The sequence below is a fragment of the Aquarana catesbeiana genome, linkage group LG01, assembly GCF_042186555.1.
Source record: "Aquarana catesbeiana isolate 2022-GZ linkage group LG01, ASM4218655v1, whole genome shotgun sequence".
Lineage (NCBI taxonomy): Eukaryota > Metazoa > Chordata > Amphibia > Anura > Ranidae > Aquarana > Aquarana catesbeiana.
The window spans coordinates 763,640,270-763,666,069 of NC_133324.1; the positions used below are offsets into that span (position 1 = coordinate 763,640,270).

A 25,800-nucleotide genomic window follows, 5' to 3' on the forward strand; every position below is an offset into this window, starting at 1 on the left:
AGGAGGTAGGTGATTGTAAATTAACACAAGTCCATTTACATCCGCCAATCCATAGGGATGAATGGACCATTTGATCAGGTCTGACTGAAAAACTGACAGGTAGACCTGATTGGAACAGTCATGTAAAAGGGTGCTGAGAACTAATCATTTAAAGGTTGGTTCAAATCAAGTGATAAACATGCCTTTTCTACAGTTATTTTGGTAGGAGCATTTTAGATGAAAAATAATACCAATAATTATTTAAAAAAATAATAAAAAAATTACTTACCAAGAAGCTTCTTTAATCCTTGCTGCTTCTGAATATTACTGAGCTCAGTTTGGCAAGGAGGATCTATGGCAAACAAAAAACAAAACAATGTTATTACCAATCCATTTGCATTAAAGTAAAAGTATATCACCACAGCAAATGGTAAATTCTGCTCCCCAAGAAGCTTTTTGCAATATTATGCAAGTCTGCACAGCATATTTGCACAATATAGCGCACTTGCACAGAAAAACTATACCTTCCAGCACTGTAATGTCCGCATTCCACTCCATGGCCAGTGCTTCCATCATTACTAAGTTTTTCCTAGGTTTGCAGTCTATGGCCATCTTGAATGGCTGGCCTAGGATTACAATGTATGCGCTTGATGAAACTGTACACTGTGCTGTGAATGCGCTTAGTGTACACCTATGCTGACAGGTGGATAGAAGCATCTAAGACAGAAGAGACATACATTGTCTTTTCTGTCATTAAAAATCCTGCATGTCATCACTTTAAAAAAAAAAAAAAAAAATACTTTTTCCACTTGAATACATACATTAGCATTTCATATGAGTATAACTCCACTTATAGATTGTAAGCTCTGTCGAGCAGGACCCTCTGATTCCTCCTGTATTGAATTGCCCTCATGTTGTAAAGCACTGCTCAAAAAGTTGGTGCCATATAAATACTGTATAATAATAATAATAATTTAAGAAAAATAACAATTCTGTTTATGTACATGCTGTGACAATAGGACAAGTATCTGTGTCCATGCTGCCATTGCAGCACCTGTAATCTAGAGACTAAAAAAATGACCCATTCCCAGTATATGGGCAGCAGCGTCCATATGAATGAGGCCAAAATGTTGCTGTGTATCAGTGCAGATGTCTGAGAAATTAGCGAGCCAACCACACAAACAAGAAATTACATTTCTGAAGGGAATTCTGTACACCACCAGTGTAAAAAAACTTCTCCAGGTTGCCATACTGCATTGAATTTTTTTTAAATTACAAAAAATTATATTGGCCGTAGTTGGAAATGGAAAGCTAAAAAAACAAATACTGAATTGCAAAATGGCTTGTGTGATGATGTGATTGCAAACATTATAACATCATTGGGGTTGACGTACTAAAAAGTGATCTACTAAAATGAATGCAGCTTATTCACTAAACTCAAAAACATTCCATTTTCAAAGTTATAAATATTCTCCTTTAGTCAATCATTCCCAAAAATGGCAACCTTCTCTTCAAGGATGTATGGAGCTATACACCCATGTGAGTGAAGCATTTGTTAAAGGATAAGTGTACTTTCTAGTGTGTATCCTTTCAACTTTGACCAGAACCTTGATTAGAAAGAAAGCTGGAGTTTGCACTTAGGATTGTAATGATGTACTGTAGATACTTGCCAGCACACCAAGGATCGGCACAAGGTGGTGTCCAAACGGTTTAGTTTATTGCATGATCACAACACAAAGAAGTGCAACGTTTCGGAGTCACGCAAGACCCCTTCGTCAGGCATGTCATCACATGCCTGACGAAGGGGTCCTGCGTGACTCTGAAACGTTGCACCTCTTTGTGTTGTGATCATGCAATAAACTAAACCATTTGGACGCCACCTTGTGCTGATCCTTGGTGTGCTGGCAAGTATCTACATTGTGACTTGAACCAGTATCCAGCTGGTTGTTGCTACAGCACCCAACCCTTAGAGCTTATACCAGGAACGTGTGCGATGGGAATATGAAACACTGCACTTAGGATTGTTTCACATAGGTGGCTGGGGGCGGTACAGGTGCTTGTTTCACATTTTTACAAACCACCCACCTACAATGGCACCGCTAGTGGCCCTGCTCAGATCGGTAGAAAGCACAGCAGCAACAATGCTTTGCAACTTGATGAAGATGGAGATTGTTGACCACGTGTAAGGGATCCTGTTGATACAAACACGCATGTTGCTGCTATCCTCTGGCAGCTTTATTGTCAGAGAGTGCATTTTAGTTCTGTTGCTCATGTATAGTGGAGATGATTTCCACTAGTTGGTGGTAGACACTTTCTCTGCTGTGATATTTAACACATATTTGGACTTTTTCACTTTGGACTTTATTTACACAGATTTTTTAATATGTTTGAGTATTGTGGATATTTTTTGCACATTATGTTTTAAGCATGCAATATTAAGCATGCAATATTGGCGGCACTGCACTATTTTTCTTATCAGTTTTTTTTGGTACTGTATATTTGCCTACTGCAAGCTGCCCATATCTTTTATTTTTCTTAATGCTAACCTTGCTTTTATGTTTTAATTACTCAGTCATGCAACACTGTATCCAAATGAAAATGTTACCATGTATTAAGACAAATAGAACCTTTTTTTTTATGGTATTTAATCACCACTGGGTTTTTTATTTTTATGCTATATAAATAAAAAAAATACCAAACATTTTTAAAGCGGGAGTCCGGCGAAAATTTTTTTTTTAGATGTCAGCAGCTGAAAATACTGCAGCTGCTGACTTTTAAAATAAGGACACTCACCTGTCCCAGGGTCCAGCGATGTCGGCACCCGAGACCGAACCGTCCCTCGATCCTCGGGTGCTGCCGTCGCCATTCTCAGTGAGGGATTTAGGAAGTGAAGCGTTGTGGCTTCACTTCCCGGTTCCCTACTGCGCATGCGCGAGTTGCGCTGCGTGTTCTCAATGGTCCCCGCTATCTCCTGGGACCTGTGTCTTTCCCAGGAGACAGCGGGGGAGTGCGGGAGGGGGCGTGACTCCCGCGGGAGTCTATTCCCGAAAGTGGGTGCAGATACCTGTATTATACAGGTATCTGCACCCCCCTGAAAGGTGCAAATTGTGACACCGGAGGGGGGGAGGAATCCGATGAGCGGAAGTTCCACTTTTGGGTGCAACTCCGCTTTAAAAAGAAAGACTTTCTTAGATTCTGTTGTAATATTTTGCAAATAAATACAATTTCTTCATAGTAGACAGTCCAGGGTATTTAGTGTTTTTTGAAGTTGTCATTTTTGTCACAATTGTTTTGAAAATGAGTTCTCGCTAAAGTAGAACAAAATCTCTTTAGATCTCTCTTTCATCAAGCCACTAGGACACAGACTCAAGTAGATGGCACTTAACAATGGTGATGTTTTTGAAGTTGTAATTTATTTGTCACTACTTTTTTGGAAAATAAAGAAATTAAATGAAATGTTTTTTTTTTGCACAAAGTTATTATTTTAACAAGTTTTTTTCTCAGACACAGTATAGGCATGCCTACAATTACACCCCGAAATATATTCTGCTATGCCACCCAAGTATGGAGATACCACATGTGTGAGACTTCTTTTACAGCCTAGCCACATAGAGGGGCCCAAAATCCAAGGAGAAACTTCAGGCTTTGTAGGGGCATACGTTACATAATTTCCTGTATACCTGTCATATTTTTGCAGGCGCTGCAACACCAGGAAAGTGGAAACTCCCACAAAATGACCCCATTTTGGAAAGAAAACACATCAAGGTATTTTCTAAGAGGCATAATAAATCTTCTGAAAATTAAATTTTTGCCACAAGTTTTTGGAAAATGCTGGGAAGAAAATGAAAATATATTTTTTCACACAAAATAGTCGATTTAGGTTACTTTCACACTTTACAGGCGCTACAGCGCTAAAAATAGCGCCTACATAGCGCCTCTCCTGGCTCTCCAGTGTGAAAGCCCACGTTCTTTCACACTGGAGTGGTGCACTTGCAAGCAGCATATTTGCAGCGCTGTAGGAGCAGTGTATACACAGCTCCTAAAGTGCCCCTGCCCATTGCAATCAATGGGGCAGCGCCGCCAAACTAGTTTTAACCCTTTTTCGGCCGCTAGCGAGGGTTAAAAGCGCCCCACTAGCACCCCTAAAACGTCAGTAAAGCGCCGCTAAAAATAACATAAGCGCAAAATCACGCACCTGTATGTGATTCCTCTCTTCGGCTCTGGGGCGCACGTGCAAGCCACCGGAGCCCCGCTCCCATTGTGATTGGACACAGCATTAGCCAATCAGCCCATCATTCACAGGAGAGGCAGAACAACGGTCTGCCTATGTAAACAAGGTAGACTGCCATTCTGTGAGGGAGGAAGATGGAGATCCTGTGTTTCTGCTAAGCTGTGTCATTTATACAGTGACAGTGCATTTTTTTTTAGCACTGATCACTGTATTGGTGTCACTGGTCCCCAAGAAGTGTCACTTAGTGTCAGATTTGTCCACCACAATGTCTCAGTCCCGCTAAAAAACGCTGATCGCCGCCATAACTAGTTAAAACAAAAAAATAAAAAGTCCATAAATCTATCCCATAGTTTGTAGACGCTTTAACCTTTGAGCAAACCAATCAATATACGCTTATTGGGATTTTTTTTTTACCAAAAACATGTAGCAGAATACATATTGGCCTAAATTGATGAAGAAATTAGTTTTTTACATTTTTTTACTGAATGTTTTTTATAGCAGAAAGTAAAAAAAAAATATATCTTTTTTTTTTAATTGTCGGTGTTTTTTTGTTTATGGTGCACAAAATAAAAAACGCAGAGGTGATCAAACACCACCAAAAGAAAGCTCTATTTGTGGGAGAAAAGGGACATCAATTTTATTCGGGTACAATTTCACAAGATCGCGCAATTGTTAAAGCAACGCAGTGCAGTAACGCAAAAAACAGCCTGGCCAGGAAAGGGGTAAAACCTTCCGGAGCTGAAGTGGTTAAAGCATTATTTAAAAGGCATCCTTGCTAAAGCAAAGTATTTTCTTAGAAAGCAATTGTCTGACAGGTTTATCACTGAGATGCCAAACAGAGCACTCTGTTCTCTCTTTACAGTATATTAAAAAAGAAAATAAACACGCTACAGATGTTAGGATTTCTGTTAAGCACTTAGAAAAAAGCAATATTTTTCCTTTAATGAGAACAGTATGTTTTAAAAGTCAATTTTATTGCTATAGTATTTTTTTTTTAGTTTAGTTACCTTGCTGCCGCTGGAAGCAGTAGCACCACTCATTGTTGGATATTAAGCTGTCCTTGTATGTGTCACATGTATTGAAGAAAGCCTTGGTACATTGTTCATTCTTGTCAATATAAATGCTTCCCAGCTCAGACTGATCCAGTAGCAGGTCATAATTTCTATCAAGTCTATTAAACATCCACCCAAGAGAATCCCTGCATATTGGAAGAATGCTAGTATCAAATCCTGCAAAGGGTGATAAAGACAAGTTAGCTTGTATTCAATATGTGCATACATCATTGTTTAAAGTGCAAAATACCATAACAAAGTTATATACATTTTACTTTATTAAAGAACTATAACATATACAGTTCTCGCATATTTTGTCATGCTCAGTTTCATCTATTATGTATAACAGTCTTACTGCCTAAACCACACATACAATGCAAAACTATGAGTGAGGATTCATCTGAAACGCGTTAACATCATATTGTCTTGTTGTTCCTATGGATGCTGAAGACTGCTTAAAATGGTAAAGAATAAAGCACTATTTAGAATTATACGTGGACTCCTACTTGCATTATTCAGTAAATATACAATACAGTAAAACCTTGGTTTGAGAGTAACTTGGTTTGAGAGTGTTTTGCAAGACAAGCAACATTTTTAAATACATTTTGACTTAATATGCAAGCGATGTCTTGATATACAAGTAGCGTCACGTCACAACTGAGTATAAAACAGAAAACTCTAAGTGTAGCAATATGGTTACATTTAATGAAGGTACAACATTTAGCAAATCACATGGTTGAAGATTAAAAGAGGCACATCTAAGTATCCAGGCATCCGGGGTAAAGCTGTCCACATAGACCATCCTCCACACCCCCATCAACATCATCCCTTCCACGCTGAGCTCCACGAGCGATTTAAGCCTCACTTTCAAATCACTCTACTGCAGGGTAGTCTTCCTGGTCACAATTGAAGACTGACAACGGTGAGAGCCAGCGGTGCAGAGGATAGTCTATGAGGACAGCTTTACTCCTGATGCTTACATACTTAGATGTGCCTCTTTTAATCATCAACCATGTGCGTTACTAAATGTTGTACCTTCACTAAATGTAACCATATTGCTACACTAGGAGGCGCCTCTCTTCTCTTTTATACACTAGTTCCTGCTGGATTTTGCTTCTAATCCCCTTGTGGAGGCTGCCATTTGTGGATGGACATTTTATGGTTACACAACCTATCACATATAATGTGTGCTATAATCTTTTTATATGGACTATAAACTGAAGGACTTATGAATAAATGGTTGTGGAACGAATTATCTGAGTTTCCATTATTTCTTATGGGGAAATTTGCTTTGACATAAAAGTGCTTTGTATTACAAGCATATTTCCAGAACAAATTATGCTCGCAATCCAAGATTTTACTGTATACAACACTGGGAATAGGTGGTGACAACATTGGCCAGAAAGAGAGACTCATGTTGATAGAATAAAGAGATTACCATAGCTGATTTGTCCTTTTGAAAATGCTTGTTGCCTAGCTATCATAATGATTTGCTGGTCTCATGAATCTCTGAGATATTTACCTGGACCAAGAATACACATTATAAGTTCTGACTTTGACTTGTTCCAATATTCCAGGCAGGAAAGTAGTATTCTTATTAAAAGGCAAGCAAAGGTAGCCTCTTTATTTTTCTCAAAACAGGTCTCATTTATTGAGCTTTCCATGATTTAAAAAAGCTACATAGTGTTAATGTTATATTGAAAAGCAAATCCTAGCAAACATTGAACTTCTATTAAGTACTTCCACTGATCCTTATGCAAGACAGTGTGCTACATTTTGTTTGTTTTGTAATCTGATGACCATTGATTTCGAAATTCCACCAACTAAGCCTTCATTTTCACCTCATGTTGTTACGGAAAAGAAAATTTGTGGCCGGGAACCTTCTTTTTTTTTCCAGGTCACAGCTCATGCACATTTAATTTGCAATTATATTTCTTGCACGATTCTCCCATCATTGATTGTTCATTTTTCAAAAAATTTCCAACATGCCTGATAACTCAAATTTGATGGCTGCATGAAAATCGTCTGTTGCTGCAGCCCCACATGGTTGAAAATGGAGTGATTATTCAAAGGTGCGATTTCCAAATGAAAAATCGCTCAGAAATCAACACGTGTATGGCCAGCCTAAGTCTTAGTTAAAGCCCAATACAGAATTAGCAGAAGTCTCATAGCTTTTTTGGGCAGGACCATTTTTGTCATTCATTCGGTGTTGCTCCATCAGCTACAGCTCAGTGACTGGAATCTTAATAGGCAAGAGTGAATATAAATATAGGTGTTTATATACCACATTAATGGCTCATATGGACAGAGTTTGAAACTTTTTGAGCATAATCAAAGGCTCAGGAACCATGATTTTAACGGTACCCAGTTTAGTTTGTACATAGCAATATACGCAGTGGGGCAGTGTTGGAGAGCTGCTGCAAATATGACTCATCAGTCTAGATGGAGCTGGACTCTGAGCCCTTTGTGTTTTTTATTAGAAAAAAAAAACTGGAACACAGAGACAGAACATTACATTATAACCATGCAGCTACACTAGAAAGAAAATTGCAATATGCAAGTAATGAACACTACCACCCAGTGGCATATCCAGGGTATGGCAAATATGGCAAGTGCCACGGGCACCATATGAAGGGGGCACTCTCTTCTTCCCTCCTGAGTCCCAGTGACTTACCGGCACCATGTCCTCTCTCCCAGCACAGTGAAGAGAATGGTATTCCATCTCCCTGTACAGTGTAAGGAATACTGACTGAGCACACACACCTCCCGCACAGATGCCTGTCCCTAAGTGAGCTGTGTGTGCGTGGGGGCGCAGTCCCGGGTAGGGGAGCGGTGTCTGGGGGGAGAGCGGAGGAGGAGAGGCCGGCTGTTATTGTTGCTGCGCTGTGAGCTGTGCCGGGTTGGTGGAGGCTGGGTGACGAGCTGAACCAAACCAGTCCCCGGACACTCATGGACTTGGGGCGGGAAAAAGAAGGCCACCGGGGCAGAGAAGCTGAGGAGACACTACCAGCTGGGGGAGGGATCTCACTATCAACTTTCTGGCTTCTGCAGACTTGCCTTTCCCTCATCTTGAGTTACCTATTGCTGCCTGTGCCCAGGGAGGCTCCGGAGGAGCAGGTAGGAGCCATGCTGACTGGGGAGAGGGGGAGGGACATATAGGGAGTGAGGACGGGGCCCGAAGTGGGAATGTGGAGAGAAGCATGCAGGAGAGAAGAGGGGAGAGGGGGAAACACGGGGAATGTGAAAGGTGACTGGAGAGATATGTGCGAGGTGACTAGAGGAGAAGGGGGATGAGGGAAGATGAATGGAGGAGAAAATGAATGGGGAAGGACAGTTGGGTATAATGGCAAATGAATGAAGGAAGAGGAGGGGGGTATAATGGCAAATAAATGGAGGAGGAGGGGGGTATAATGGCAAATGAATGAAGGAGGACAGGGGTTATAATGGCACATGATGGAGAAGGAGGGGGTATTTTGACACGGACCGTACTGGGGGAAAAGACAGAAGTAAGGGATAGGGAAGAAGAGAAGAGAGAGCTGTTTTTTTGTTAAGGTTATCTGAAAGATGGGTTTCAAATGTTTTGACAGGGGCGCAGTTTCAGTGCTTGCCATATGTGCCATTTTCACTAGATACGCCTCTGCTACAACCTACTGGCAGAACTACTAATCACAGCATAATATATATATAAGAATTGTTGCTTCACCTATGTCTATATGAACAGTATGTCAACATCTCCAATCAACAACTTCTTCTCATATAAGTCCCATCTTTTTTTGAAGTTCTTGAAACTTTGGCTTTGACATTGGTTGTGATGCATACAATTATTTATTTAAAAATAAAAAAACAGTGTCCCCCGATGTAGATCCATCTTCAATCATGTTGCCGATGTCACCACTGGACCCCAAAAAAATCTGCTCTGCTGTCACCTAAGGCAAACCGCCAAATGCCTGGCTTGTAGACTACCTTATAGAGGTAAGGGTGGGCCACCTGGCGACGTCACCTGGTGACACGGCCCTCTTGTGATGTCATGACCCAGCATGCACTGGTTGGTAATGTCACAAGGGGGGTGGTGCCATCAGGTGGCTACACCCCATACTTATATAAGAAATGTCAAATGGCAAGCCAGACATTCTGTGGTTTGCCAAAGTTGACGGCGGATCATTTTTTTTTCTGGGTCTGGCGGTGGTGTCGTGATTGACAATGGATCTACATCGGGGGACACTGTTTTTTATTTTTTAATGAAGGAATTGTCAAAAACTGTCAGTATTTTAATACTAATTTTAATTACTTTTTAACACTTTTTTGGTAAATGGGTAGGGTACCCCACAACCACCATTCAGGGTTGTCAGGAAGAGGACCTTGTCCCCATTAACATGGGGACCAGGTGCAGAGCCCCCTCACCCCAAGGCACCCCCCATGTTGAGGGCATGTAGCCTGGTATGGTTCAAGAGGGGGGTCTCGCTCACTCCCCCCCTTTCCTGGCCTGCTGGGCTGCATGCTCAGATAAGGGCGAGCAGGTGATATTCGGGCTGAACATTTGCTCAGCCCAAACGGTTTGCCCAACTCTAGTTAAGAGATGTCTCTTCATCTGCAGCCTTAATCCAGATCTACTTTTTATGAACAGGTAGCTTTTTCACTTCTTTTCTTTTTGGTGGATCAGGCTTTGGTACTGTATGAACCATATATGACAAGCATCTAGATGAAAATCCCTTATTGGATCTCAAAGATTTTCTGACTGAGGTTGCAGGTGGTTCAGCTTCTTTCTTTTCAGAGGATAAATAATCAATGCCAATTTCAGTGATGTTCTATTCCATTTTCTGTAGTATTGGTGGGGCTTCTTGCTCAGGTTGTTATTCAGACGGTGCTGACTGTCATTTTGTGAGGCTTTTGACACATAATATAGGTGATTCACTAATGATTACACATCTGCTGATCATTAACTTATTGGTGTCTGGATGCAGAATTCTGTAAATCTTTAGAGGCTTGTTGTTGCCAATATATTCCTTACGAGAAGGTTTCCATTTTGTATGTTTTACTTCCGAAGATTTTGATGTGTTTTAGGTCACTCTTTCTTCCACTCCACAGCTCATATGAAGTTTTTTTTAAAGCACTGCCATTTACAAAGGAAAAATGTTTTTTACATTCCTGGCAATTACCATTAACCTTCTTGCTTCTATCAAAAAAAAAAAAAAAAAAAGCAGCACACATAACCCTCCAAAGGTCCCCCAAAATACATAGCAGCCTGCCATGTATTTAGGGAGACCTTTGGAGTGGTTTGAGTGCTGGTATTTCTTAAAAAGGAAGCCAGCAAAAAAATGTCCTTTAACCACTTGCCAACCAGGCCAATTCTGACATTTCTCTCCTACATGTAAAAATCATAATTTTTTGGCTAGAAAATTAGAACCCCCAAACATTGTATGTGTTTTTTTTTTTTAGCAGAGACCCTAGAGAGTACAATTGTGGTCATTGCAACTTTTTATCTCACACAGTATTTGCGCAGCAATTTTTTTTCAAACTTTTTTTTTTATAAAAAAAACAGTTTCATGCTTTAAAAAACAAAAACAAAACAGTAAAGTTAGCCCAATTTTTTTGCATAATGTGAAAGATAAATTTACGCCGAGTAAATAGATACCTAGGCATGCTTCAAAACTGTGCATGCTAGTGGAATTGCGCCAAACTTCGGTACTTCAAGTGGAGTTCCACCCCCCCCAAAAAAAAAAAATTAGTAATGTGCTTAAAAAAAATTAAAAAAAACATTTGGAGAAATTTTTTTTTTTTACTCACCTCTAAATGCCTATTGCTGGGGGGTCCCTCGTAGTCTGCCTCCTTCGGTGCCTGGGCTCCTGACGTCACTTCCCTCGGCGCAGGAAGGGAGATCGCCTCTCCACCCTTCCTCTTGTCAATCATCTGGGACAAGATGATTGCGGGGCCAGTGACGGTGCGCGGCTCGCACATGCACAGTGGGTGCCCGGCTGTAAAGCCACAGCCGGGCGCCCACAGTTAAAATGCCGGCGAAGCCGAGCGGAGGGGGGGACGAGCGGGGCTTCGATCCCCCGCATTGCTGGACCCTGGGACAGGTAAGTGTCCGATTATAAGTCAGCAGCTGCAGTATTTGTAGCTGCTGACTTTTATTTATTTTTTTAAATAGGAACCCCACTTTAAAAATCCCCATAGGTGACGCTTTAAAATTTTTTACTGGTTACATGTTTAGAGATACAGAGGAGGTCTAGGGCTAGAATTATTGCTCTCACTCTAACGTTCACAGTGACACCTCACATGTGTGGTTTGAACACCGTTTTCATATGTGGGCGGGACTTACGTATGTTTTCATTTCTGCGTGTGAGCACACGGGGACAGGGGCACTTTAAATTTTTTGTTTTGTTTTATTGTTAATTTTACTTTACATTTTTTAGTTTGAAACTTTAAAAAAAAAATTTGATCACTTTTATTCCTATTACAAGGAATGTAAACATCCCTTGTAATAGGAATAAGACCCCACATCTTGCCTCTAGACTGGAACAGCTGAAATAATAAAAAAAAAAAACGATCTCGGCTTCCCAGCCGAGGCGGCGCCGTTTGTTTGAATGCAGAGGGTGGGCGTGATGTCATAACATCACGCCCGGCCTCCGAACGATAATAGAGACTCCGGCGACCATCTGGTCCACCGGAAATCTCTATGGTAAACATCTGGGGCCGGCAGATCCGTTCCCCGACTCACCGATGGCAGCGGTGAGTTGGTAGGAGCACCGGAGTGACGTCCCCTCTCGCCGTCCGTAAGAATGATCAATCAGCTGACCAGCTGCTATGATCATTCTTATGGTGTATGGAACTGACGGCTGAAAAAAGACAATATCTGAAAGATGCCTGTAGCTGCAGGCATCATTTAGATATATCCGCACAAAGTCAAGGACATGATATGACGGCCGGCGGTCGAGAAGTGGTTAAACTGTATAATTGTTTTTCTTTGTAAATGGCACATTTGCTGTAGCACATTCTACAACAAGAATAGGAAATAAAATACATAGAGTTCACCCTAAAATGTTTACCAGACCCTTTGAGTTTGGTATGGAGTAGAGCAGGGGTAGGCAACCTTAAAGAGGAAGAGATCTACCTGAACAACACGGGATAAGTCAAAGATCACCGGGCACAGTATCGCCTCCTCACATTCGATTTAAGCCTCTAATTGCAGTACTGCCATATCGCAAATGTGTGCATTGCATTGCAATAATGGTTTTAAATCAGGTGGTGAGAAGGCAACATATTGTTTCCTCACTACCTATTAACACACACTCAGACTGCATTTCAGAGGAGCAGCACTTGAATGAGCCATCAGTGTGAAAGCAGCCCTATATTATTAAGCCCGTTGTATTGCTTCACACTGACCCGAAAATCTTTTATTCCCTGCTGCTGGCACCACTCTGGAGACAGCTACCTGCCATAAGAGATGTAGTGCAGTTGGTATCATTCCGCATGGGACAGGAGTCGGCACTACAGAGAAGGCATCGGCTTACGCGGCACTTGCTCCCTTCTATAGCTCTAATTTTACAAGTAGTCCCTCTGCATTGCACTTTGTTTGATGCTTTGGAATGGAAGGTCAGCAAACCCAGACCACGATTTACCAGTCACCTATCCGAGACCTACTGGTAGATCACGATCTACAGGTAGCTGACCCCTGGATTAGTGGGTACCCCATGCAAACAAAAACCGATAAAGAGTGCATAAGGTCCTCTTAAATACCCATACTAGACCCTCAATCTGAGAATAGAACCTGACTGGCCAGGAAAGGAGAGGGGTGAGAGCCCGAAACCATACTAGGCCACATGCTCTCAGCATGGAGGTATGCTTTGCCAGGGGGGATTGCTGACCTGGAAAAACAATGAGCATATCAGCTATCAGCAGAGCTGTGCTTAGATATAATTCTGCTCTGGGCACACTTGAATGATGTTTGTTAAGTTCCGGCCTTATGTGTCTTGTGATAGACAAGCTATTGAGTAAATCAAGTGGTCTTTATTATATGAGATGCTATAGAAAGCACTTCAGAGACCACCAGAAAAGAGAAAAGATAGATAGTTATTAACTACTGTATTATAGATCTTTCTGACTTCTCCCGATATCCCCTGCACCCCCTCCTCCTTCAGTTTGCTTGCCAAATTTAGCCACAAATAATGCGGTCAGAAGAGGTGGCCACAATTTGTAAAGTTTGAAGCTTGGTTCTGCCCTCTGTAATAGTGTTGCCCACAACTGGTGTGAAATGTGTAAAGTCAACTAAAATTTATACTTTATACATCTTATTCTTTGAAAACGTTCCTTGGCTTTAGCTTTTATACAAGTAATGATCTTTAATTTATGTTCAACTACTGTTTGCTATCAATTCTTTTAGAGGGAATTCAATTGTTCCTACTGCGCTTCCAAGTAACCTCTTTACATAAATGAAGCATATTAAGGCTAACAGCTGTTTTTAACAGATCAGTTAATGGAAAACTAATGTAATGTAAAAGATGATTGCCTCTTAACATCATTTTAATTCACCAAGCAAATCTTTTATTTCACACAGCATTTATCATGCAACGGGTGATAGCCTTATCCTGTGACAATATGTCCTTTTTTAGATCATCCTCTTGACTCACCTCTATTCATTAAGAAGTAGCTTCCTATTCAGTTTTCAATGTCCTCCTAGTAGAAAATGTATGGCTGTGAATTAAACTGCAGCATCGCATTTGATGTGTTAAAGTGGCCCTGTAACCAGATGGACACTTGTATACAAAGCCATACAAACCATACCTGCAGTTTCACTTTACTTTACTTCCTAACCTTGCTTAACCACTTAAGGACCGCCCCATGTACATTTACTGCGGCAGGGCAGCCCTTAAGCGCAAAATCACATACCTGTACATGATTTTTTTCAAGGGCTCTGGGGTGCACGCTGCCAGAGCTCCACATCTGCTGTGATTGGACCCCGGCGAAAAAGTCCATAAATCTATCCCATAGTTTGTAGACGCTATAACTTTTGTGCAAACCAATCAATATACCCTTATGCCCCGTACACACGGTCGGATTTTCCGACGGAAAATGTGTGATAGGACCTTGTTGTCGGAAATTCCGACCGTGTGTGGGCTCCATCACACATTTTTCATCGGAATTTCCGACACACAAAGTTTGAGAGCAGGCTATAAAATTTTCCGACAACAAAATCCGTTGTCGGAAATTCCGATCGTGTGTACACAAATCCGACGGACAAAGTGCCACGCATGCTCAGAATAAATAAAGAGATGAAAGCTATTGGCCACTGCCCCGTTTATAGTCCCGACGTACGTATTTTACGTCACTGTGTTCAGAACGATCGGATTTTCCGACAACTTTGTGTGACCGTGTGTATGCAAGACAAGTTTGAGCCAACATCCGTCAGAAAAAATCCTAGGATTTTGTTGTCGGAATGTCTGAACAAAGTCCGACCGTGTGTACGGGGCATTAGAGGGATTTGTTTCACCAAAAACATGTAGCAGAATACATATTGCCCTAAATTGATGAAGAAATTAGATTTTTTACATTTTTTTATTGGATATGTTTTATAGCAGTAAAAAATATTGTTTCTCTTTCAAAATTGTCGGTCTTTTTTTTGTTTATAGCGCAAAAAAATAAAAAACGCAGAGGTAATCAAATACCACCAAAATAAAAGCTCTGTTTGTGGGAAAAAAGGACATTGATTTTATTTTGGTACAGTCTCGCACGACCGCGCAATTGTCAGTTAAAGCAACATGGTGCAGTATCGCAAAAAATAGCCTGGTCAGGAAGGGGGTAAAACTTTCCGGAGCTGAAGTGGTTAATGAACAGCCTCTACTAGTAAATCAACCCCACTAAATAATCCTTGGGTGAGCCTGACTTGCACAAGTGTACTAAAAGTTTAATGCTTCACTTTTGGTAGATCCCATCTTTCATGTCTGTATATTTTCAGTATTTTATAAAAATTGAAAGAAAAAGTTTATTCTGTGTGGCTAGCAACTAAGTAACTCAAGTACATAACACAATGCACAAAGCAACTTGCAAATAACCTTGAAAGTGTACTTTTCATATTAATGTAACACAGATGGCAGCCATAGACTCTTTTGTATATATTTTCCTATGAGGTTTCAAGCAGGACAAAAGACTCAGTAACAGTGTGAACACTCTTAAGCGTGCTCTAAATTGAACCTGTCTTGCTGGTTTGAAAAATGTTATTTTGATAGGGAAATTCATCTTCTGTCATTTATATCATCCAGAAAGGTTTGCTTTATTATATTTCTCTTGGATATGGCAATAGATAAGCTCGGATTAGATGTATGCATGTATCTATGCATCAGAACTTCTGCCACATATAAGGACAAAGAAAAGATGGAAATCTGCTTGTTTTTTTGTATATTTTAATTGAAATTTACATATTTGCATGTACACACTGTTCGAGAAAGAGCAGCTGGAAATATTTGCCCTTAATTCAGGAGATGAGAGATGATGCAAACTGGAAAATTACATCTTTAAGTCTTAAAGAGACAGTAAAGTCTTCCTCTTTAATTGTACCTACAGGTAAATCTATAGTAAGGCTTACCTGTAGGTACTGTAAATATCTCCTAAACTTGCACCGTTTAGGAGATATTTACTATAAACACTGCCGCTGACGTCATCGGCACATGCGCACTGAAACGGCCTGCTCATGCAGTGCATGCGTGGGAGAGACGTCATCTCAGCTACGGCCAATCACAGCGCCGTAGTCCACAAACCCGGAAGTAACTCCGGGAAAGATGTCGACCCTGGAAGCTGAGTGCGGGGGCACTGCAGGGCATCGTTCTAAGGTAAATGTTTTATAATGAGGTAGTAGCAAGATGCAAACTAGCTCATTATGCCTTTGTCTTGCAGGTTTTTTTATTTTAAGAATTTTTTTTTTGGAGGTTAACAACCTCTTTAAGAAATAGTATAAACTATAATATTCCTTTTTCATTTTCTAAACAAATTGTTCATCAATACATTTAGTGGCAGCTGACAGCAATTTGCCCAAAATGTCTATTCTCACAGCAACATTTGTTTTTTACTATGTCCTTTCTAAAATGCCTCACCATTGTAACAGATTAAAGCACCCATGCATGTTTCAGCTCACTCTGTACAGGTGTAGGAGTTTAAGGAGTGAAGCCTGTTTAGGTGAGAGGACAAAGAGAGACCTGACACCTAAGACGGGTGCAAACTTCATCATTTTTCTTCAGTTATGCAGGAGTAAGTATGCACTTTGGAAGGCTGGCCTTGGGATAATTAGAGCAATTCTGATTCAATAAAAAGGCATTTATCTATGTCATAGATACTCCTATACTGAGATATACTGGTAGACTTTATTCTCCCTAAGGCCCCTCTTGGTCTGGTCTTTGTTTGTACACAGAAAGGATGACTTCATCCACATAATTTTCTGAATGAGAGATCCTTTCTGATAGGATTGGTGTATTTTTTTTAATGTGGATGCTTTTGTTAAAATTTGCATATATACTTTATGGTGTGTATTTATCTTGTATATGTAGCACTCCATAGCATTGCTTGTGTGCTAGAGTTAGATTGTTTGTAAGTGTAGGTACATTTGTGCAGGCTTGGCTGGCAGCCAAGAAGAACTCTGGGTGAGGCCTAGCCAAGTGACATCACAACTTTTAAAAGAGCCTGCTGCACAAAAGAGGGGCCCCTCTTACCAGGGACTCAAAAAAAAAGTTGCTTGTCCTGTTTATTGTCTTGATTATTTTTCTGCCAGCAGCATCATAACCTCTTGCTGAGAGAAAAAAATGTGTGCCTTGCTATTTGTCTTTCTGTCAGTAGGATCATAACGCCCTGTTGACAGAATTTGTGTACAGATAGTCAGATATTAGTGGTAGGATATATATATCTATAGATATAGATATATACATATACACAGTATAGTGTGTTTTTTCTCTGTTTTGCAGGTATGTTGAGAGTGGCGGCTCACCCTGCTATCAACGGACAACATGTTCCAGTGGGTGGAGGGCTTGCCTCAAGGGGGAGGTGCTCTGGCCTTTTGTATATGTTTTGCAATACTGTATGTTAACTGCAGGGACCTGTAGCCAGAATGCATATGTGGTGTACATATATGGTTTTTCAAAAAGATGCTTGTATATATTTTTCTACTACTATTTATTTGTATCATAGCCCTGTCCCAGTTTGTTCCCTCTTTCCCTTTCAAAACTGTATTTCTATGGGATGCCCTTGGCCAGGAGCATCTTTTTGTAAATTCCCAGCCATGGGGACAGGCTGGAAGTTAGGGGGGGTCAGTGTAGCACCCCCTACCGTTGCTAGTGCTAGTGTGTTTTTTTTTTTTTGGTAATCTGCGTTTATATTCCCATGTCCTGCAAACTGAAAATTGACTGACCGCTTACATACATTTTTGGTAATCTGTTTGTCACCGCTGTCTCAACTACATCTGTAGCCATGCTCACATTATTTCAAAGTTTATTTAGCCATTAAGTCTTACCTAAATTATGGGTTTCCTTATCTTTACAATTTTGGCCTTTTAGTCCCCTTGCAGTTTGATTGTGGTGTGAAAGTTATGCCCTGCTTGCTGTGTTCCTAATATGCCCTCCTAATTGATTAATTGCCAGATTCCATCCACACCCAACACAGTATATAACAAGGCTTTCTTTACGGGGAGCACATACAGGGGCTGCACATACAGGGGTTCTTCCAAAGAAGTGGTGTTCTTAAAATAAGTGGCACTTCTGCTCTTGCACTTCAGCGATTTGCACAAAGCAAACCATAGCAGATTGCAGGTGATCTCATTTTCATATTATCTCTCCTTCTCTGAAACATGCACTCTTTACCTCTCCTCCTTTTCACAATTGCTGCCTCTCTCCTCAAGCTCTCTTTTCTACATCCCTCTGCTCCACCACACAATCTGTACATATCACCCTCACTTCTCCCCTCCCCCTATTACTGCACTCATCACCTCTTTCTAACTCTAAGCCCACTTGCTAACATACCCCCCAGGATACTGAAGCATGTCCCCTCATACAAATCATATTCTCATATTACCTCCCTCACTCTTCTGCTTCTCCTAATCGCTGGAGATATTTCCCCAAACCCTGGGCCTCCCTTATTTAACTGTACCCAACACACCCATCACCATCACCCTACATCCCCTGGCAGTAGTCGCAATCTACACAATTTAGTCTCCATTCCTCTTCTTCCCAACACCAGCCTCCCTCTCTCCTGCGCCCTCTGGAACGCCCGCTCTGTCTGCAACAAACTCACTGCTGTTCATGACCTCTTTGTCACTAATTCCTTCAATCTACTTGCTCTCACCGAAACCTGGCTCCACGAATATGACACCCCTTCTCTTGCTTCCCTCTCTCAGGGTGGCCTTCACTGGACTCACTCCCCTAGGCCTAATGGACGCAAGGGAGGTGGAGTGGGATTCCTCCTATCTCCCCAGAGCACCTTCCAGGTTATTCACCCTCCTCCCTCTTTTTCCCTCTCATCATTCGAAGCCCACTGTATACGTCTATTCTCTCCTACTTCCCTAAGAATTGCTGTGATTTACCGGCCCCCTGGACCATTATCGACTTTCCTTGATGAGTTTTCTGCCTGGCTACCCTACTTTCTCTCTTTGGATATTCCAACAATCCTTCTCGGTGATTTCAACATCCCTGCTAATACAAACACTCCTGCTACTTCTAAACTTCTTAGTCTAACCTCTTCATTTGACCTGAAGCAATGGGTACAGGCTTCTACTCACTCTAATGGCAATACCCTTGACCTTGTATTCTCCTACCTATGCACTCCATGCAACTTCTCAAACAATCCTTTTCCTCTCTCCGACCACCATCTTATTAGTTTCTCTCTCCCCCTGTCTTCCACCACCTTTCCCTCCAATCGCCTAACCATCACCCGTAGAAACTTTCGCAACTTCAACTCCTCTCTCCTCTATTCTGCTACTGACCACCTCTATGACAAAATCTCTCCCCTGTCCTGCCCCTACCAAGCCACATCCATCTACAATAAATCTCTGTCCACCACCCTGGACAAGCCCGCTCCCCTCACTACACGCAGAATCAGGCCTCGACCCCTACAACCCTGGCAAACAGATGACACCAAAAGTCTCAAAAAACATAGTCGTGCTCTTGAGCGTCTGTGGCACAAGACTAAGTCTCTCAAAGACTTCAATCAATACAAATCTGCCCTCCAAAAATACTATTCTCTCCCTCACACTGCCAAGCAAACCTATTTTACAACTCTTATTAACACCTTCTCATCCAATCCCCGTAAACTCTTCTCTACCTTCAACTCTCTACTTTGTCCTCCACCACCTCCACCCACTGACTCACTCACTGCCCAGGAGATTGCTAATCACTTCAAAAACAAGATTGATACAATCCGTGATGAAATCTCCATTCTACAGGTATCTCCCCCAACTAAGACCCCATGTCAACAGGTACAACTGACATTCCCCCTATTCAAATCTGCTACTACAGATGAAGTTGCTAAACTCCTTTCTATCGCCCACCTAACCACCTGTCCCCTGGATCCTATTGCCTCTCAAATGCTACGGTCACCCTCTGACCCCATCCTACACTCTCTAACTCACATCTTCAATCTCTCCCTCACCTCTGGCATCTTCCCCGACGCTCTAAAACATGCACTGGTCACCCCATACTCAAAAAGCCGTCCTTGGACCCTACCAATCTTAACAACCTACGCCCTATCTCCTTGCTCCCCTTTTCCTCTAAACTCCTTGAACGCCTGGTTTACAACCAACTGAGTGACCACCTCATTAAAAACAACCTTCTTGATCCCCTTCAATCTGGATTCCGCCCTCAACACTCCACAGAAACTGCTCTTTTAAAACTCACAAATGACCTACTAACTGCAAAAACCAATGGACACTATTCCGTACTCCTACTTCTGGATCTTTCAGCTGCCTTTGACACGGTTGACCACCCCCTCCTCCTCAAAAAACTTTACTCCCTCGGTCTCCGTGACTGCGCTCTTCAGTGGCTCTCATCCTACCTATCCCAACGCACCTTCAGTGTCACTTACAATTCTACTTCCTCCACTCCTCTTCCCTTCTCTGTCGGGGTCCCCCAAAGTTCTGTTCTTAGACCTCTTTTATTTTCAATCTACACCTCTTCCCTGGGTCAGCTGATAGCCTCTCATGGCTTTCAATATCATTTCTATGCTGATGACACGCAAATCTATCTCTCCACCCCTCAACTCACTCCATCAGTCTCTTCACGCATCACTAACTTACTAACCGACATATCTGTATGGATGTCACACCACTTCCTCAAACTCAACTTGTCCAAAACTGAGCTTATAATATTTCCTCCCCCACGTGCCTCTTCCCTTGACTTCTCTGTCAAGAGCAACAGCACAACCATCCACCCGTCCCCACATGTCAGGGTGCTAGGTGTTATCCTGGATTCTGAACTCTCCTTTCAGCCCCACATCCAATCACTTTCCAAAGCTTGCCGCCTCAACCTCCGCAACATCTCTAAACTACGTCCCTTTCTAACCAATGAAACCACAAAGCTCCTGATTCACTCCCTGGTTATCTCTCGCCTTGACTACTGCAACTCACTCCTCATTGGCTTACCTTTAAACAGACTATCCCCCCTGCAGTCCATCATGAATGCTGCTGCCAGACTTATCCACCTTACAAACCGCTCAGTGTCTGCTACCCCTCTCTGCCAATCCCGAGCTGCCACTCGCCCAACGAATTAAATTCAAAATACTAACAATAAGTTACAAAGCCATCCACAACTCTGCCCCCAGCTACATCACTAACCTAGTCTCAAAATACCAACCTAATCGCCATCTCCGTTCCTCCCAAGACCTCCTGCTCTCTAGCTCCCTCATCACCTCCTCCCATATCCGCCTCCGGGACTTCTCCCGAGCCTCGCCCATGCTCTGGAATTCCCTACCCCAATCTGTCAGACTGTCTCCAAATTTATCCACTTTTAGGCGATCCCTGAAAACTTTCCTCTTCAGAGAAGCCTATCCTGCCTCCATCTAATAACTGCACTATTTTCTCCATTAGCTCATCCCCCACAGCTATTACCCTTTTGTATAACTTGACCATCCCTCCTAGATTGTAAGCTCTAACGAGCAGGGCCCTCTGATTCCTCCTGTATTGAATTGTATTGTACTTCTATTGTCTGCCCTAATGTTGTAAAGCGCTGCGTAAACTGTCGGCGCTATATAAATCCTGTATAATAATAATAATAATAGAGCTAGATTGTTTGTGAGTAGAGGTAAATTTGTACAGGCTTGGCTGGCAGCCAAGCCTGTGTGTTTTTTTCCTGGGTTGAGTAGAGATCCAGGGAGGGCTGGATGACTCACAGGCAGCATCACTGAGACCTCCCTTCTACTTCTCGAACTTACTAGAGACTTCCAGAAGAATGGAAAGGGAGTTAAGCTGGAGCTGCCTGGAGTATTCATGAGGGCCCTGACCAATCTCTAACAGATGGGTTGGTAGGGGGCCGGCCCCCTCAAATACTCAGGGTAAGCCCAGCTGAAGCAGTGGAGTTCAGGTGGAAGCTGGAGATGGAGTGTTAGCTGTCTGAGGCCTTTGAGAGTAACCCCCTAGTCTGGGGGGTGAACTCAGGCCTGGGCTCGGATGCAGAAAGGACCCTTCTCATGACACATGCAGGGATCGTGACCAAGAGGCATGGGAGCAAGGAGAGGACAGCAGGAAGACACTGCCGGGCAAATCTCCAGGGAGGAAGACATCCAGGTGGGCTGGTGAGTGACACTCAGTCGGGAGAACTGAAAGGCAGCCTGAGAGGACTGGGAGAGAGCTGTCTGGGTTAGATACAGTCAGTCAGGATGACTGTGGTGGAATGGGCAGCAGAAAGGGGCAGCTGCAGGCAGTTAGGCTGGCAGTGCCTGAAGAGGTGGTGCTTGTAGCAGCTGCCACAGATAGGACAGCTATGCACTAGGAGTTACTTTGCTACACCAAAGGGGCCCGCGGTCCCTGTCTGTCTCGCCAGAGACAGTCCTGAAGATTAGCTCCTCAGTAAAAATAAAAATAAAAAAGGGGAGACTTCATTGTGCGGTGTGGTGTTTATTTTACTGAAAATTCACAGCAAATAGTCACAGCAAAAATTCCACAGAAAAACTGTAAATTCCAAACACAGCAACAAAATCTTCAGGACTGTCTCTGGCGAGGAAACCCTATTTAGGGTATCTATAACTTGAGGTCCAACATATCTGGTAAGCGGCTTTTTATAACATACTTTCTGGCTAGAAGAACATCAATAGCTTTCCAAGTGCTGAGGAGCTTTGCTGATATATTTCACTAGATATAAGGATTTTTGTCTTTCATCATTCATCACTGTGTTTTTGGTTCACATGGACGTTGTAGCTGGCGTTATTTGAATTGAATCACATATTAATTCATTATCAATTTTTATTCACTTGGATATATTGTATTTGGTTGTCACACATAATTTATATAAGTTGTAATATTTTTAGCACATCCCATCATGTTATGACCTTTGTTTGTATGCTCATTTTCCTATTTGTTTAACATAGCAACATTGTTGCTCATATTTTCACATTGGTCGATATTTATTTTCAGCTACATTGTTTCATGCCTATGTCTTTATAATAGGGAAACACTTGTGGATGGGGGCTTGTTTAATTTAACATATAATTTCTTGACTACCTCTTACACTTTTGAAGGCCCTGGAGCAATAGGACAATGGAAACGCCTCAAAACTGACTCCATTTTGGAAATAAAACAACCCAACGTGCAATCTATGAGGCATAATGAGTCTTTTGAACATATCATTTTTTTCTACAAGTTTTTGGACAATGTGTAAAGAAAATGAAAACCCAATTTATACAATATTTCTAACAAATAGCAAGTACATACCAAAAATTACACCCCAAAATAGATTCTCCTACTCCTCCCGAGTACGGCGATGTGGGAGACTTTTACACAGCCTGGCATCATAGAGAGGCCCAACATGCAGGGAGCACCATCAGGCGTTCTAGGGGCATAAATGTCAAATCTAATTTGACTACCTATTACGCTTTTGTGAGGCACTCTAGTGGCATGGCTGTGGCATGGATGAGAACTGATGTGGCATGGGTGAGCATGAATGGTGATGGATGAGCTGTGGATGGGGATGGCTGAGTATGGATGGGATGACTGAGCATGAATGAGTACGGCTGGGTACAGCCGAGTATGGCTGGGTACGGCTGAGTATGGCTGAGTATGGATGGGATGGCTGAGTACGACTGAGTATGGCTGAGTATGGATGGGTATTACTGGGTATGGCTGAGTATGACTGGGTATGGCTGAGTATGGATGGGGTGGATGGGATGGCTGAGCATGGATGGATGGATGAGCATGGATGAGAATTGCTGATTAGGGATGGATGGCCAAGTATGGATGGATGGCTGATTATGGATGAATGGCTGAGTATGGATGGCTGGCTGAGCATGGATGGATGGATGGCTGGCTGTGTATGGATGGCTGGCTGAGTATGGATGATACAAGTGATCGCTCTGTCATTTACTGTCAGCGGCCATTTACCATGATCCATGATGCAGAGGAGGACCCGGCGGTCACGAATATTCCCGGGTGCATGCCCCAGGGGGCGCGATTCTGGGAGGATGTCAATGTACACCCTCCCGGAGTTATCGAGCCGAGCTGTAGCCGTCATTCGGCTATGGCACAGTCGTTAAGTGGTTAAAGAGCACCAAACAGAAATTGCCTCAACTCGACTGGATACAAACACACTGCAAAACATATTCTCATGGGCAATAAACAGGAGTTAAAAAGGCTCATCTGTGTGTTTGATGGTCCATAGCATAGTCCCCAGATTTGGATCCGTTGGTGCTGCAGAGATTTGGGGCTGCAGATCGTTGTAGCTTGGTCTGGAGCACGTCCTGTAGCCATCAGGAAGAGGCTGGGGCCAGCGTGGAACATACATGGAACGCATGTGACATCACGGGTCACAGGAGCACTTCCGGGGGAGGACTTCCACCAAAGAGAGAAGCTGTCTTGGCTAGGCGCTCAGAGCTACTGCTCCTTCAATTGGCCTGAGTTTCTCTAATACTGCACTCAGGTGGCGCTTCCTTCTCTACCTTCTTCTTGCCTACTACAGAGCCAGCTCTCTGAGGATAGCAGCTGCCATTTGACCAGCCACGATACTTGTTTAACCCCTGAACTACCACATATATTGTTATGGACTAATTGCCTAGCCAGTTAACATCCCAATTATTGTATGCACTCACGTATTGGTGCTTACAGTCACTATTACCCAGTTCTGATGCTTACATGGCCATTGTAGGCACCTTGGGCTGTGGACACAGGTCAGCAAGGGCACCCTGACCGGCTTGCGGCTGTGAAGCCCCATACGCCTATTTTTCCTGCTTTCAACACATCAACCTCAGGGACAACATGTTTATTTGCTGCCTAACATATTCCACTGGCTTTCAGTGTGTGTGTATATATACAGTATCTCACAAAAGTGAGTAAACCCCTCACATTTTTTGTTAGGCATTTTATTATATCTTTTCATGTAACACTGAAGAAATGACACTTTGCTACAATGTAAAGTAGTGAGTGTACAGCTTGTATAACAGTGTAAATTTGCTGTCCCCTCAAAATAACTCAACACACAGCCATTAATGTCTAAACCACTGGCAACTAAAGTGAGTACACCCCTAAGTGAAAATGTCCAAATTGGGCCCAACGTGTCAATATTTTGTGTGGCCACCATTATTTTCCAGCACTGCCTTAACCCTCTTGGGTATAGAGTTCACCAGAGCTTCAGAGGTTGCCACTGGAGTCCTCTTCCACTCCTCCATGACAACATCACAAAGCTGGTGGATGTTAGAGACCTTGCGTTCCTCCACCTTCTCTTTGAGAATGCCCACAGATGCTCAATAGGGTTTAGGTCTGGAGACATGCTTGGCTAGTCCATCACCTTTACCCTCAGCTTCTTTAGCAAGGCAGTGATCGTCCTGGAGGTGTGTTTGGGGTCGTTATGTTGAAATACTGCCCTGCAGCCCAGACTCCGAAGGGAGGGGATCATGCTCTGCTTCAGTATGTCACAGTACATGTTGGCATTCATGGTTCCCTCAATGAACTATAGCTTCCCAGTGTCGGCAGCATTCATGCAGCCCCAGACCATGATACTCCCATTACCATGCTTTACTGTAGGCAAGACACACTTGTCTTTGTACTCCTCACCTGGTTGCCGCCACACATGCTTGACACCATCTGAACCAAGTAAGTTTATCTTGGTCTCATCAGACCACAGGACATGGTTCCAGCAATCCATGTCCTTAGTCTGCTTGTCTGCAGCAAACTTCAGGCTTTCTTGTGCATCATCTTTAGAAGAGGCTTCCTTCTGGGACGACAGCTATGCAGACCAATTTGATGCAGTGTGCGGCATATGGTCTAGGTACTGACAGGCTGACCCTCCCACCCCTTCAACCTCTGCAGCATGCTGGCAGCACTCATAAGTCTATTTCCCAAAGACAAACTCTGGATATGATGCTGAGCAC

The 25,800-nt window shown here is 42.6% G+C and overlaps 1 protein-coding gene across 2 annotated transcripts in view; it reads right to left on the reverse strand.

Annotated features, from left to right (window-relative positions):
• SPOCK3 (SPARC (osteonectin), cwcv and kazal like domains proteoglycan 3) overlaps nt 1-25,800 on the reverse strand; it is a 570,427-nt gene that overhangs the window by 14,751 nt on the left and 529,876 nt on the right. For both annotated transcript variants that reach the window (XM_073606091.1, XM_073606097.1), the window contains exons 8-9: nt 5,218-5,439; nt 269-331 (exon numbers count right to left, since the gene is read on the reverse strand). In XM_073606091.1, coding sequence (XP_073462192.1) covers nt 269-331; nt 5,218-5,439 — 285 coding nt within the window. The remainder of the gene's footprint in view (nt 1-268; nt 332-5,217; nt 5,440-25,800) is intronic.